We start from the raw sequence: 11,689 nt of genomic DNA, 5'->3' as shown, positions 1-11,689 counted from the left end.
TGAAGGCACTGGAGGACTAAAGATTCTAAATGATGACTGACATTCTAACTGAATGCAATTTTCCTGTGATATCCCATTTTCCTGTATGTATATCTATCAATCCATAAACATTTATTTTTCTGAGTTGAAAATACTCATTGATTGATGAACAATGAAAAAGATAGCAGCCCTCCAAGGATAGAACTCCCAAATTGCAGAGGGAATTCCTCCTCATCCCAGTCCTAAATGAGCTTGTCCCTTATTGTGAGGCTGTGTCCCCTGGTTTTAGATGTCTCAACTAGGAGAAACTACTTTCTATATCATCCTGCCTTGTGCTTTAAGAGCTTTGGAAGTTTAAATGAAATCACCACTCCTTCTTCTAACCTCTACCAAAATCAAGGCCAGTTTCTTAGTCCTCAGAAGACAGTCCTACCATCCCAGGAATCAATCTGGTGAATCCCTGCTGCACCTTCTGGGAGCAAATACATACAGTCAAGGGGACTAAAGCTGCACACAATTCTCCAGTAAGGTCTCACCAAGATTCTATCTTTAGTCCTGTACTCAAACCTTTTTACTAGAAATGCCAAGATACTATTTGTCTTTCTAATTGCTTGCTGCATCTGCATAGTGGCTTTCGATGACTTAAGATCAAGGACATCAATGCCTCCCAATCTCTCAAATGCAGATACGCTTTCTTGGTGGGTGCTCGTGCATATTTAGACAGTGACTCTGGGTAAGGACAAAGACATTAGAAAGCTGGAGTAGGTGTGAAAGGCAGAGACTTGTGTGAATAGCGCCCCCTGGGGGATACAGCAGAAACAGTCCTGCTCAGATTGAGAGCCATGAGGGACATTGGAAATTTTAAAACAGGCTGCAAGCAGAAATTTGAAAATAGTTTGCAGTGAAACTGTGATTTATTTCTTCAAATAAATATCTAAGTATATAAATCACAATATTGCTTACAAAATATACAACAGTTCCAGTGCACAGTACACCAAATATACTAATTTGTTGAATAACTTTCTATTTGAACTTTGCCTGCTTGAGCAATTAGCACATCAGTACTTAATATATATATTATATACGTATATAATATATATATTATATACGTATATAATACATACGTATACATTCAGAATACAGTTGCAGTTGTATGAGGCCCTTCAAACTCTATTCAGGAATCTGCCTGATATTACCTGAGTAGATGGCAACGTTGAAGCCTTTGGATACTAGTGCATCTTCAACATTGAAAGGTGCAGGACCCTCTTGTGGTGCAGCAGTGGCAGTGTCCCTACCCCTGGACCATGAGGCCTGGATTTATGTCCAACATCACTGTACAGGTTGCTTAAAAATAATATAATTTCATTCACTAATTTGCCCAGGAAGCAGCATAAAGAGCATTTACTGTAATTTCTCGTTCAGTGATTTTGCACTCAGCCTGAGGTAGGCATAAGAACAGTGTTTGTTTAAGTGTATCATGTGATAAATACTGTTATTTCCACTTAATCAACTATGTTTTATATTGTCATAATATTGTTAAGCAGGTTTGCATTCTCTTTGTGTTGACGCCTTTGGAGAAGATCGATTCTCACACCAAACACTGAGACTTGGATTGTCATGATGCAATCTGCCTTCCATAACACTCATATTTTTGGTATCTATTTTACTCCCGTATCTCAAGTTTCTCACTAATTCATGGACTGATTTTCTCAATCTCAGATTAATTTTATCCTTCATGCTTATTCCTTTATACCTGTCACTGTTTTACGTGATTTTCCTAAATGTTTTGGCTTAAACCCACTATTTCTCTTTTCTGTATTGCACTTAAAATTCTAAACATCAATGAGGACTCTCGTTTTGTCCCTCTTTTCAGGACTGTAATACTTAAAGCATATTTAACCTTTTCCTCATGGTTCCCATGAACAACAGGAAAGAACTGTCTTTTTGTTCTTTATGCTATTTTCAGCACAGGATTAATTTCTTTTTGCAGTGAGGCATACAGATCAACAAACAGTAACTCTACAGGGGTCCAACAAGTGCATTAAAAAGTTGCACCTCAACTTGCATTTGTATACTGTCTTTAATGTACAAAGCATGCCAACAGATTATAAAAAAGAAACTAAAATCAATGAAGGGATGTCATTGAGACTTCATTAGGTAGCTTTAGGAGAGATAGCTATAAGCTTGGTCAAACATCTTTGGGGGCAGGAAGAGAAATGGACAGCAATGGCTTCAATAACAGAAAGGAACTGCGGATTCTGTAAATGCGAAACAAAAGCTGAAATTGCTGGAGAATACTGGCTTCAATGTTAACACGAAGACTAGGAATATATACAAATGGGCTTAAAGATAGAAAGTAAGGGTTACTCAGATAGATGGTCAAGGTCAGAGAGGATTTGATGAAGGAGACAAGTTTTTTCCCAAAAAATATATTACCTTATGGAATGAGAAGTCACTGCATGAATGGCAAAACATAATGAATACAGGTGTTACGTTTCAAATAGGTTGGGATCGACTGGAGGTAAAGGAGGCCAGAAGAGAACAGAATCAAAGGTTGGCCATTTCCTAACCTGACCTGCAGGATGTATGTGACTCAGCATGCCACGGGTAGCCCAGATGCCAAATGCTGTGGAGTGTTATTGAGTCAAAGTCTGGTTAATTCATTGTTCAACAGCCAACTGATGGCCAGTTTTGGCTCCCAGTCTGATAGGGAACCGAAAACCGAAGGTTGGGTATTAGCATGAACATGCAAGAGAAACCCACATCTTCCATAAATTCTGAACCCAATGAAATAGACAATAAATAGGATAACCAGCTACCACAAGTGAAATCATGCAAAGACAGGCATCATACACAATTACAATATTTTCACAAGTCACTACTTTCCCTCACAGGCTCCTTGAAATTCCGCCTGTAGAACTCCTCAGAAATTTCCAGAAAAGTCTTTCCTTTTGTTTCTGGCAGGAAGATTCCGATGAACAAAGCAGCAAGGAAGCTAAGGCAAATGAATGGCACATAACAGAAACTGCCCAGTCCCTCCTGAAAGGTAGATAAAACAGTGAATGCAATTAGGCAGGATAAAGGATAAAGTCAGCCTATCATTTCCCAAATATTCCTTTCCTCAAGTTTCCCTATCCCACAAAAACTAAAAGAACTGCCAATGCTGTAAATAAGAGACAAAAACAGAAATTGCTGGGAAAGCACAGCAGGTCTGGCAGCATCTGTGGAGAGAAATCAGAGTTAATGTTTTCGGGTCAACTGTCCTTCCTCAGAACTGATGGTAGCTTGGAAAACGTCCGTTTATATGCAGAAGATAGGGTTGGGGAAGGGCGTAAGGAGTAAAGCCATCAGTTCTTATGATGCCAACTTCGACGTGGAAGCCTATAAAATGTCCATCTTCTTCCTCAGCCAATGATTCCCAGCATTGTGGTTGACAGCTGGGTCCAACCCATGTCCCACACTTCAGCTCTCTCCTCTTCTCTTGCTTCTTGCAACAGCAATAGGGCTCCCCTTGTCCTCACCTACCATTCCACCAGTATCTGCATCCAGAAGATCATTTGCTGTCACTTTCACATCTCCAGTGGGATGCCACCACCAGACACCTACTCCCCTCCCTTGTCTGCCTTCCATGGGGACCGTTCCCTCTGGGACACCCTGGTCCACTTTTCCTTCATCCCTAACACCACCATCCCCACACAGACTCACAGCACCTTCCCCTGCAACTGCTGAAGGTGTAACATCTGTCCATTTACCTCCTCCCTCCCCAGTATCCAAGGGCCCAAACATAGCTTCCAGGTGAAGCAGCGCTTTACCTGCACTTCCCAGAATCTAGTCTATTGTATTCGCTGCTCCCAAGGCAGTCTCCTCTACATTGGGGAAACAAAGCATCAACTGGGTGACCATTTCGCAGAACACTCGCACTCTGTTCGCAAAGAAGACCCTGAGTTTCTAATTGCCTGCCATGTCGACACACCACCCTGTTCCCTGGCCAACACCTCTGTCTTAGGCTTGCTGCAGTGCTCCAGTGAAGCTCAGCACAAGCTGGAAGAACAACACCTCATTTTGGGGGGGACCCTGCAGCCTTCTGGACTCAATATTGAATTCAATAAGTTTAGGGTTTGAGCTCTCCTATGTCCTTACTCCAAGCCTTACAAACCAGGCCCTGTAATCACACCGTCTGCCATTACACACCACCCATTGTTAGCTACTAACAGTCTCCTTGAATAGCTATGCACCCTCTGAGCCAGATCATTATCCGCTCCTTTGTCTGTTCGATGTTCTTCTCTCTCTTTGGGCTCTATCTTCTCTTATCTTTCACTCCTCACCCCCGCCCTTCACCCTATCTTCTGCAGATAAAATGACATTTTCAGTTCTGAGGGTCACTCAACCTGCAACACTAACTGTGATTTCTAACCACTGATGCTGCCAGACCTGCTGCGCTTATCCAGCAATCTCTATTTTTTCCCCTATCCCATCTCCTCTGCAAAAGTTCTCCTCCTCGGATTCATGAATAGGCAGATATTGCCTCAAAATCAGAATCCATCTCCTCCAGACAGTTGAGCTCAACATCTGGGCTATCACTGTACTGCAGTGCTGAGAGGGTGCTGCACTTATCAGAGGTGTTATCTTTCAAATGGAGTGTCCAACAGAGGTCTCATCAAAAGAAAAGTCCCAGAACGTCGTCTGTAATTTAGGAAAGAAACTCTGTACTCTAGCCAATACTTATTTCTCAGCCAGTGCCACTAAGATGGGGACAAATGTTGACATCATCCTCCTGAAATGCCATATACCTTGCATGCTATAGACATTCCAAGCAACCCTACACAGACAACATGTGCAACTCAGCCAGTCTAGGACAAAGTAAAGGAAAACATACAATGGTTTTTAGCCACATGTATGAATCAATCCAGTTTACCACAATGACCCAAACTGGAGCACCAGAGACATAACTGAAGCAGCTCTGACTTCTTTGCTTAATCTGCTTTCTGCCCTAAGACAGAATTCCAGGGATGAACTCATTTCCTAGCTCAGAAGGATTATATTGTTGTGCTTTCAACTACAATCCAACTGCATTCAAGCTCCTATTAAATAAATTCTGCCAGACCCAGCTAACTATAAAACTTCACTGGATATTGATGTAGCCGCACTGTAATCCACATGAATGAATGAATGTCAATATCTTTGATTTTTAAATAATTTATAATTGTAACTTACTTCCTTCCCTTTCCCGTGCGGGCTTGTGTGTGCTGTGAACTATTCCACCCCAAGGTCTGAATGTCTTAATAAACCCTAAGATAACCTATTCTGGGGGTCATTTTTAAATGCAACTTCACAATCAGGGTATGGGGAAACAAGGGGGGGTTGGGGGGGGGGGGGGGGCGGGGGGAGAAATAAAAAGGAACAGGAACAAAGTTAACGGTTTGAGTCCGGTGTAATTCTTCTTTAATTCTGAATTGTATCTTCCCTGGATGTGGGATATAAAGTTAAAAGTGTAGACCTTTCGGGGTGGTGTGTGAATAATTAGTACATGCTTAGTGCCATGAAAGTCTGCTGCTGGCAACTTTTAAGTTGACTGCACACTATGGGAGATTTGGGAACAGATATGAGTCAGGAACAGGAGTAGGTCACTTGGGTCTTCAAGTCTGATTCACCATTCAATAAGATCATGGTCAGTTGGTAGGTGTTCCAAATTCCACATTCCCATCTATCCCCAAAAACCTGTACAAATTAGGAAAAGATTTCATATAGCATCAGCCTCATCACAATTAATCACACTGACAAGACAGAGAAAAGAGAAGGAAGGAGGGGCTTTCAGTTCATCCTTCTGCACTGTCTAAGTAGGATCATACAATTCCTACGGTGTCAGAGCAGGCCATTCAGTCCATCGAGTCCACACCAACCTTCCAAACAACATTTTTCCCAGATCTACACACCCCCACCCTATCCTTATATCCCTGCATTTCCCATGGCTAATCCACCTAGCCTGCACATCCCTGGACAATATGGGAGGAAACCTGAGCAAACCCGTGCGGACATGGAGAGAACATGCAAACTTCACACATACACACAGTCGCCCGAGGGTGGAATCAAACTTTGATCCCTGGCGCTGTGAGACAGCAGCGCCAACCGCCAAACCACCATCCTGCTAAGGAGGAAAGAGGTGACCTCAAGCAAACTTAACAGACAGCAAAGGGAAATTACTGACCAAGTACTCCAGGCTGCTTCTGTATAACTCCCAGCCGTAGAGTAAAGAGCAGCAGAGGCCCAGCAATAGATTCCCTCTGCCGCCAGGCTATATTACTCTACAGGGGGACCATGAGAACAGAGACAGGGGTAGGATAAATTGTTTTCCGTTAAATTGGGAACAATTCGCTACAATACAGGAGTCCAAAGGCACGCAGAACACAACAATATCACAGTTACTAGGAAGTAATTCTCCAGCAACAGGACAACTCATGAGAATATTAACTTATTTAGCTCGTGCTCAAAATACTTACAACAATAAATGGGAAAGTCATCCCAACAATAATAAGGTTTATCCAGAGCAGGGAACCATTGATCACGTAGGCTGCAGGCCGTGCAGTTTGGTCAAAGATCTCCATTGGAATGACTCCGGTAACTCCGGCTAAGGGTAAAGAGTTTACAATAGACTTAGAAGTTGGATTGCACAAGCAAATTTCCCAGAAGGGAGAAAAGACCAGTGAAACTGACGAAAAAGACATACTAGGCCAACCTGTATGCTTCAGAACAGAGAACCAGTGTGACCGATACATTCATTTCCAAATATTACCGCTTTCTGGTTTCTCCGCCAGGTCAGCGTTGGAAATAACCAGGCATTCTTTAAGAGGAAATCAACTGCAGGGAACATACACCTCACTCATTACAGTCATTATAACAGCTACACAACAAAGTACCAGGGTGTAAAATAATCTGAAAGCAGGACCAACAATAAAAAAGGGTCCCAGTAATGCCTCATGATTTTCCACACATCACTACTCACCACTTCAAGTGGTTTGTTTTCACGACTTGATGGGAATGAATATCATGTCACAAAAGTGCCAAACTGTGGCCCTATCACCTGCTAAGATAGCCACCTTCTAGGGGATTCTTTGTGTGTGTTTTTGGCATTTCTGTATGAAAAGACTGACAGATTTTAGAACGAGGTAATAGAGTGCATCTCCCAAATCTGTAGGTCAAAGGTTTAATATTGAATTCTGCCATGCAGGCTGCTTAGCATCAAATCTATTAACTTCCTCTCTGTGACTACTGTTGTACGTTGTTCTAATTCCTTTTATTTTGGCTCAGATTCTTCTAAATATGTATAATTACCTGTTTGGGTTTTCAATGAAATCATAGAATCCCTTCAGTGTGGAAACAGCGCATTCAGCCCATTGAGTCCACACTGACCCTGTGAAGATCACCCCATCCAGACCATCCCCTCTCCTATCCCTGTATTTCCCAAGGAATCCACCAAACCTGCACACAGAATCCCTACAGTGTGGAAACAGGCCCTTCAGCCCAACAAGTCCACACCGACCCTTGGAGCATCCCAACCAGACCCTTCCCCCTATAACCCACCTAATTTACACATCCCCAAATGCTGTGGGCAATTTAGCACGGCCAATCCAACTAACCTGCATACTTTTGGATTGTGGGAGGAAATAGGAGTACCTGGAAGCAACCCACACAGACACAGGGAGAATGTGCAAACTCCACACAGACAGTTCCCCGAGGGTGGAACTGAACCCAGGTCCCTGCTGCTGTGAGGCAGCCGTGCTAATCACTGTGCCACGGTTCAGCCTCTAGTGTTAATTTATGGTTCTTTCTCCCCTTAAAATGTTGACAGGCCTGTCATATAACCACAACATTTAGAGCTTTTCCCTTCGTGTGACTGGAATGCAGAGACTTACCTGGTCCAATTCCAAAACTTAAGATGGAAGCAAAGATGCAAATCATGCTCAGGTACGACATCCAGCTGACCTTGTCCTAAACGAAGACAGACAGTGTCAAGCAAAACTTGCAAGATATATCCATCTCATTTATAATTAATGGTTGTATTTATTTGTTTCAATAGTGCAACTAAAGGGCTATATTTCAGCAGTGACTTGGCCTAGAGAGCTCTATTGACTCAGTGAATGCTTCTTTTGGTGTGGTGGTGGTGACTGAGCCACAGAAACCTGCCCCAGATCGGAGTTTGTTTAACCTCGGTGGTGCCGGGCAAGAGAGGGCGAACGACGGCGAGAGCGAGCGCGAGAGCGACATGCTGGGCAGTGGGTTTAACCTGAGGGTCACCACATGCGAGCAGCAAGATTCAAAAGTGGGGCTTTCACCGTCACGTCAGTCACAAGAGGAATTGAACTGTTGGTGTCCATCCGAATCACTAACCAACTGTTTGACCAATGGAGCTGATTGGCCCCTATTGTGCTAAATTACAATTTAGCTTCAACACTGATGGGTCAGATTCCCACTCTGGATTGCTATGCAATGATCCCTGACCCAAAATCCTCAACCTGGCCAGTCTATGCAAATTTCTTTCATTCATAGGCGAGACTGATACACAGATGCTTCCCTCTTTGCGTACGGCTGGGGATCGATAAGTCATTGACAGAGCTATCAAGTATTACAGGCTCTGCAATCACCTGCTCAGTGATGCTTGGTTCAAGTATCTCCAGGGTCACTCATCTCATTACAGACTTGGTCCAAGAAAAAAAGAGCTGAAGTTTAGAGGGGAGCTGACAATGACATCAAGGGTCACAAGGGAAGCAGTGAAGAAGGTTCACTGGGCCCAAAACATTGACTGTTAATCTCTCTCTTTTGGAAATGAGTTGAACTGGGTCACACTAGCGATACAGCACTAGATGTTCTCAGGTGTGCCTTTAAGAGGGATTTGTCCTGTCCTGTTCTGTTCTTATTGAAAGCAAATGCTGTAAACCTGGTGCCAAGCTGGCTACTCCATGTACAGCAAAGTAACCACCTATGGTTTTTTAAGAAAGTAGACAAAAGAAGCATGAACGGATGGATACAGGCTCACACAGACCCCATTTTTCCAGATTTTGCTTTCAGCTGGTGAAGCTAGAAGTTTGGAAGAAGACCCAGCTCTCTTTGTTACTGCAAAAGCTTATGTTCTGACTTTAGTGCTGGGTTCGTATTTCTGAGTTTTCCTTTCTAGTTGCCTTGGCCAAGCACGTTTATAAGACGCTGCTATACTGGAACATTTAATAAGTAGTTTCAACAAAGTTACAGTTAAGGAAATTTTTTTTAAATTAACCAATAACAACTGGGTCCACTAGATCATAACAGTAGAGTAGGTGGTAAATAGGGGACAGTTGCCGATAAATCTCCTGGAATTATATGGCTAAGAGACAGAATGAAGACAGGACATAAGACTATACAAAGTCTAGATAAGTACTCCAGCAGTAATTTGGGAAGAGTGTGTAGTGGTATGGAGTGGCAGAGTCAGTATCCATTTCTGAAAAAGTTCTGGCCACAATCAAATAAGAAAGACTGAGCCTGTGCAAAGGCAGTACACCGAGATATTCAACACAGGAGAGGTGTTGGAGAAGGATGGTGTTATCAGCAAATCAGAGGTGGCAGACAGGACAAGAAAGAGAAAGATAGAGAGGACATTAAACTGTTCTAATTGTATGGAATGCTTTTTGCTACTTTGACGTTGGGACAATTTCAATGCTGTGACAGGAACGGAAGCCTTATTGAAAAGGTTCTAACATCAAGTTACAGATAAACACAAAAAATATGAGCTGGAGTTGGACACTTGACACTCCAAGGCTGCTGTATCGTTCAATAAAATCATAGTTAACCTTTAGCTCAACACCCCTTCCCACATTGTTCCCACTTTTCTAATTCCCTGGATTCTAAAAATCCGTTGTTCTCAGTCTTGAAGATATTCAGCATCCATAACTCTGTGGTAGCGAATTCCAAATATCAAAGCCCTCTGGATGAAGAAATGTTTCATGTCAGTCCTAAATAGTTGACCCTTACTTCTTAGGTTGCAATGCTTAGCTCTAGACTGCTGAGCTAGAGGAAACAACTACCCTGCATACATCCCGGAAAGCCCTTTCAGAATTTTATATGACACTGTGAGATCACCTCATTCTTCTAAACTCTAGGCCTAGTCTACTCAACCTCTCTTCAAAGATCAGCGCCTGCATTCTCAGAATCAATATCGTGAACCTTCACCGTCCTCCCTCTCAGGCAAGTTTCCTTTCCTTGGACATGGAGATCTAAACTGTACACAATACAATTCAACCCTTTGTAAAAAAAAACAAAAAAGTCTTGTTCGGCCACATCTGGAGTGTTGTGTCCAGTTCTGGTCGCCTCATTACAGGAAAGATGAGAAAGCATTGGTAAAGGTGCAGAGGAAATTTACCAGGACGTTGCCTGGAATGGAGAGTAAGTCTTACGAGGAAAGGTTGAGAGCGCTATGGCTTTTCTCTTTAGAACGACGAAGGACGAGAGGTGACTTGATACAGATGTACATAATGATCAGAGGTATAGATAGAGTGGACAGCCAGAGACTTTTTCCTAGGGTGGAGATAGCTATTTTGAGGGGGCATAGTTTTAAAATGATTGGAGGTAGCTATAGGGGAGATGTCAGAGGTAGGTTCCTTACTCAGTGTGGTAGGGGTGCGGAACGCATTGCCAGAGAGGGTAGTGAAGTCGGCCTCATTAGGGGCATTTAAACAGCTATTAGACAGGCATATGAATGATAGTATAAGGTAGGGGTGGAGGTTAGATATACCTTAGGTTTAGGGTAAAAGTTCAGCACAACATCATGGGCTGAAGGGCCTGTACTGTTCTACGTCTATGTCTCAAAACATTAACAAACCATTGACTTTCCTAATTGCTAAGTACACCCTCTTGCTAACCTTATACAATTAGTATATATGGTCACACAGGTCCCTAAGAATACAAACCCTTCACAGTTTCTCACCTTCGACAAACTATCTGCCTTTATATTTTTCCTACCAAAGGGACTAACTTAATATTTCTCGACATTATACATCATCTGCTGTATTCTTCCTCATTCACTTCAACAATCTATTGTCCTTTGGAGCCTCTGTACATTCTGCTCAGAATTTACCTACCCACTTGGATACATTACTCTTAGGTCCTTGATCTATTATGAGAAAGGGAGGGGATAACACCCTCGTTCAGAGACTTTGAAAAGATCACTTACCAAGATCAGACAGTAGTGGGAATTGGAAGAAAACTTCAACTAAGCAAGTACAGGTTACTGAGACCTGACGGAACTGAACCGGTACTAGAGGAGTTAATTCTGTTTAAAATGACAATAACTCCTTAGACAATATCTACTTGGTTCCTCAAAAAAGTGACAAAAGCTTTCAGTACAAAGCACTTTCTGCACACATTTAGTTATTCTTCACACTGATTTGGTGGGAGCAATAAAAGCATTCATTGGATTTCCTCATGAGGAGAGAGATTCCCTGCCAGCAAGCACAAGCCCTTTGAGAAACCTGACACTGGTCATCATTGTGTCAATCTGAAAATCAACCCAGAATTTGAACGTGCAAAATGTAATGCTGGACACCAGAGGGCAGAAGCTGAGCTGAGTTGAGTTATAAATTTCATGTTACATGCTTGTTTCGACATCATTTTTGTAATTTATCAACTGAAAACACCTTGTACAGGGAATCATAGAATTATTAAGCACAGAAACAGAGTCTTTGGT

At 42.5% G+C, this 11,689-nt stretch overlaps 1 protein-coding gene across 3 annotated transcripts in view; it reads right to left on the bottom strand.

The window, feature by feature from the left end:
* Nucleotides 1–943: 943 nt before the first annotated feature.
* Nucleotides 944–11,689, bottom strand: part of LOC125464068 (solute carrier family 2, facilitated glucose transporter member 11-like) — a 64,296-nt gene continuing 53,550 nt past the window's right edge. For all 3 annotated transcript variants that reach the window (XM_048556084.2, XM_048556083.2, XM_048556085.2), the window contains 3 exons: nucleotides 7,890–7,965; nucleotides 6,477–6,604; nucleotides 944–3,018 (listed from right to left, as the gene is read on the bottom strand). In XM_048556084.2, the coding sequence (XP_048412041.2) occupies nucleotides 2,848–3,018; nucleotides 6,477–6,604; nucleotides 7,890–7,965 (375 nt within the window). In that variant the 3' untranslated portion in view covers nucleotides 944–2,847. The remainder of the gene's footprint in view (nucleotides 3,019–6,476; nucleotides 6,605–7,889; nucleotides 7,966–11,689) is intronic.

This window comes from Stegostoma tigrinum, chromosome 26 (genome assembly GCF_030684315.1).
Source record: "Stegostoma tigrinum isolate sSteTig4 chromosome 26, sSteTig4.hap1, whole genome shotgun sequence".
Taxonomy (NCBI): domain Eukaryota; kingdom Metazoa; phylum Chordata; class Chondrichthyes; order Orectolobiformes; family Stegostomatidae; genus Stegostoma; species Stegostoma tigrinum.
This window is presented reverse-complemented; position numbering and strand designations above follow the sequence as displayed.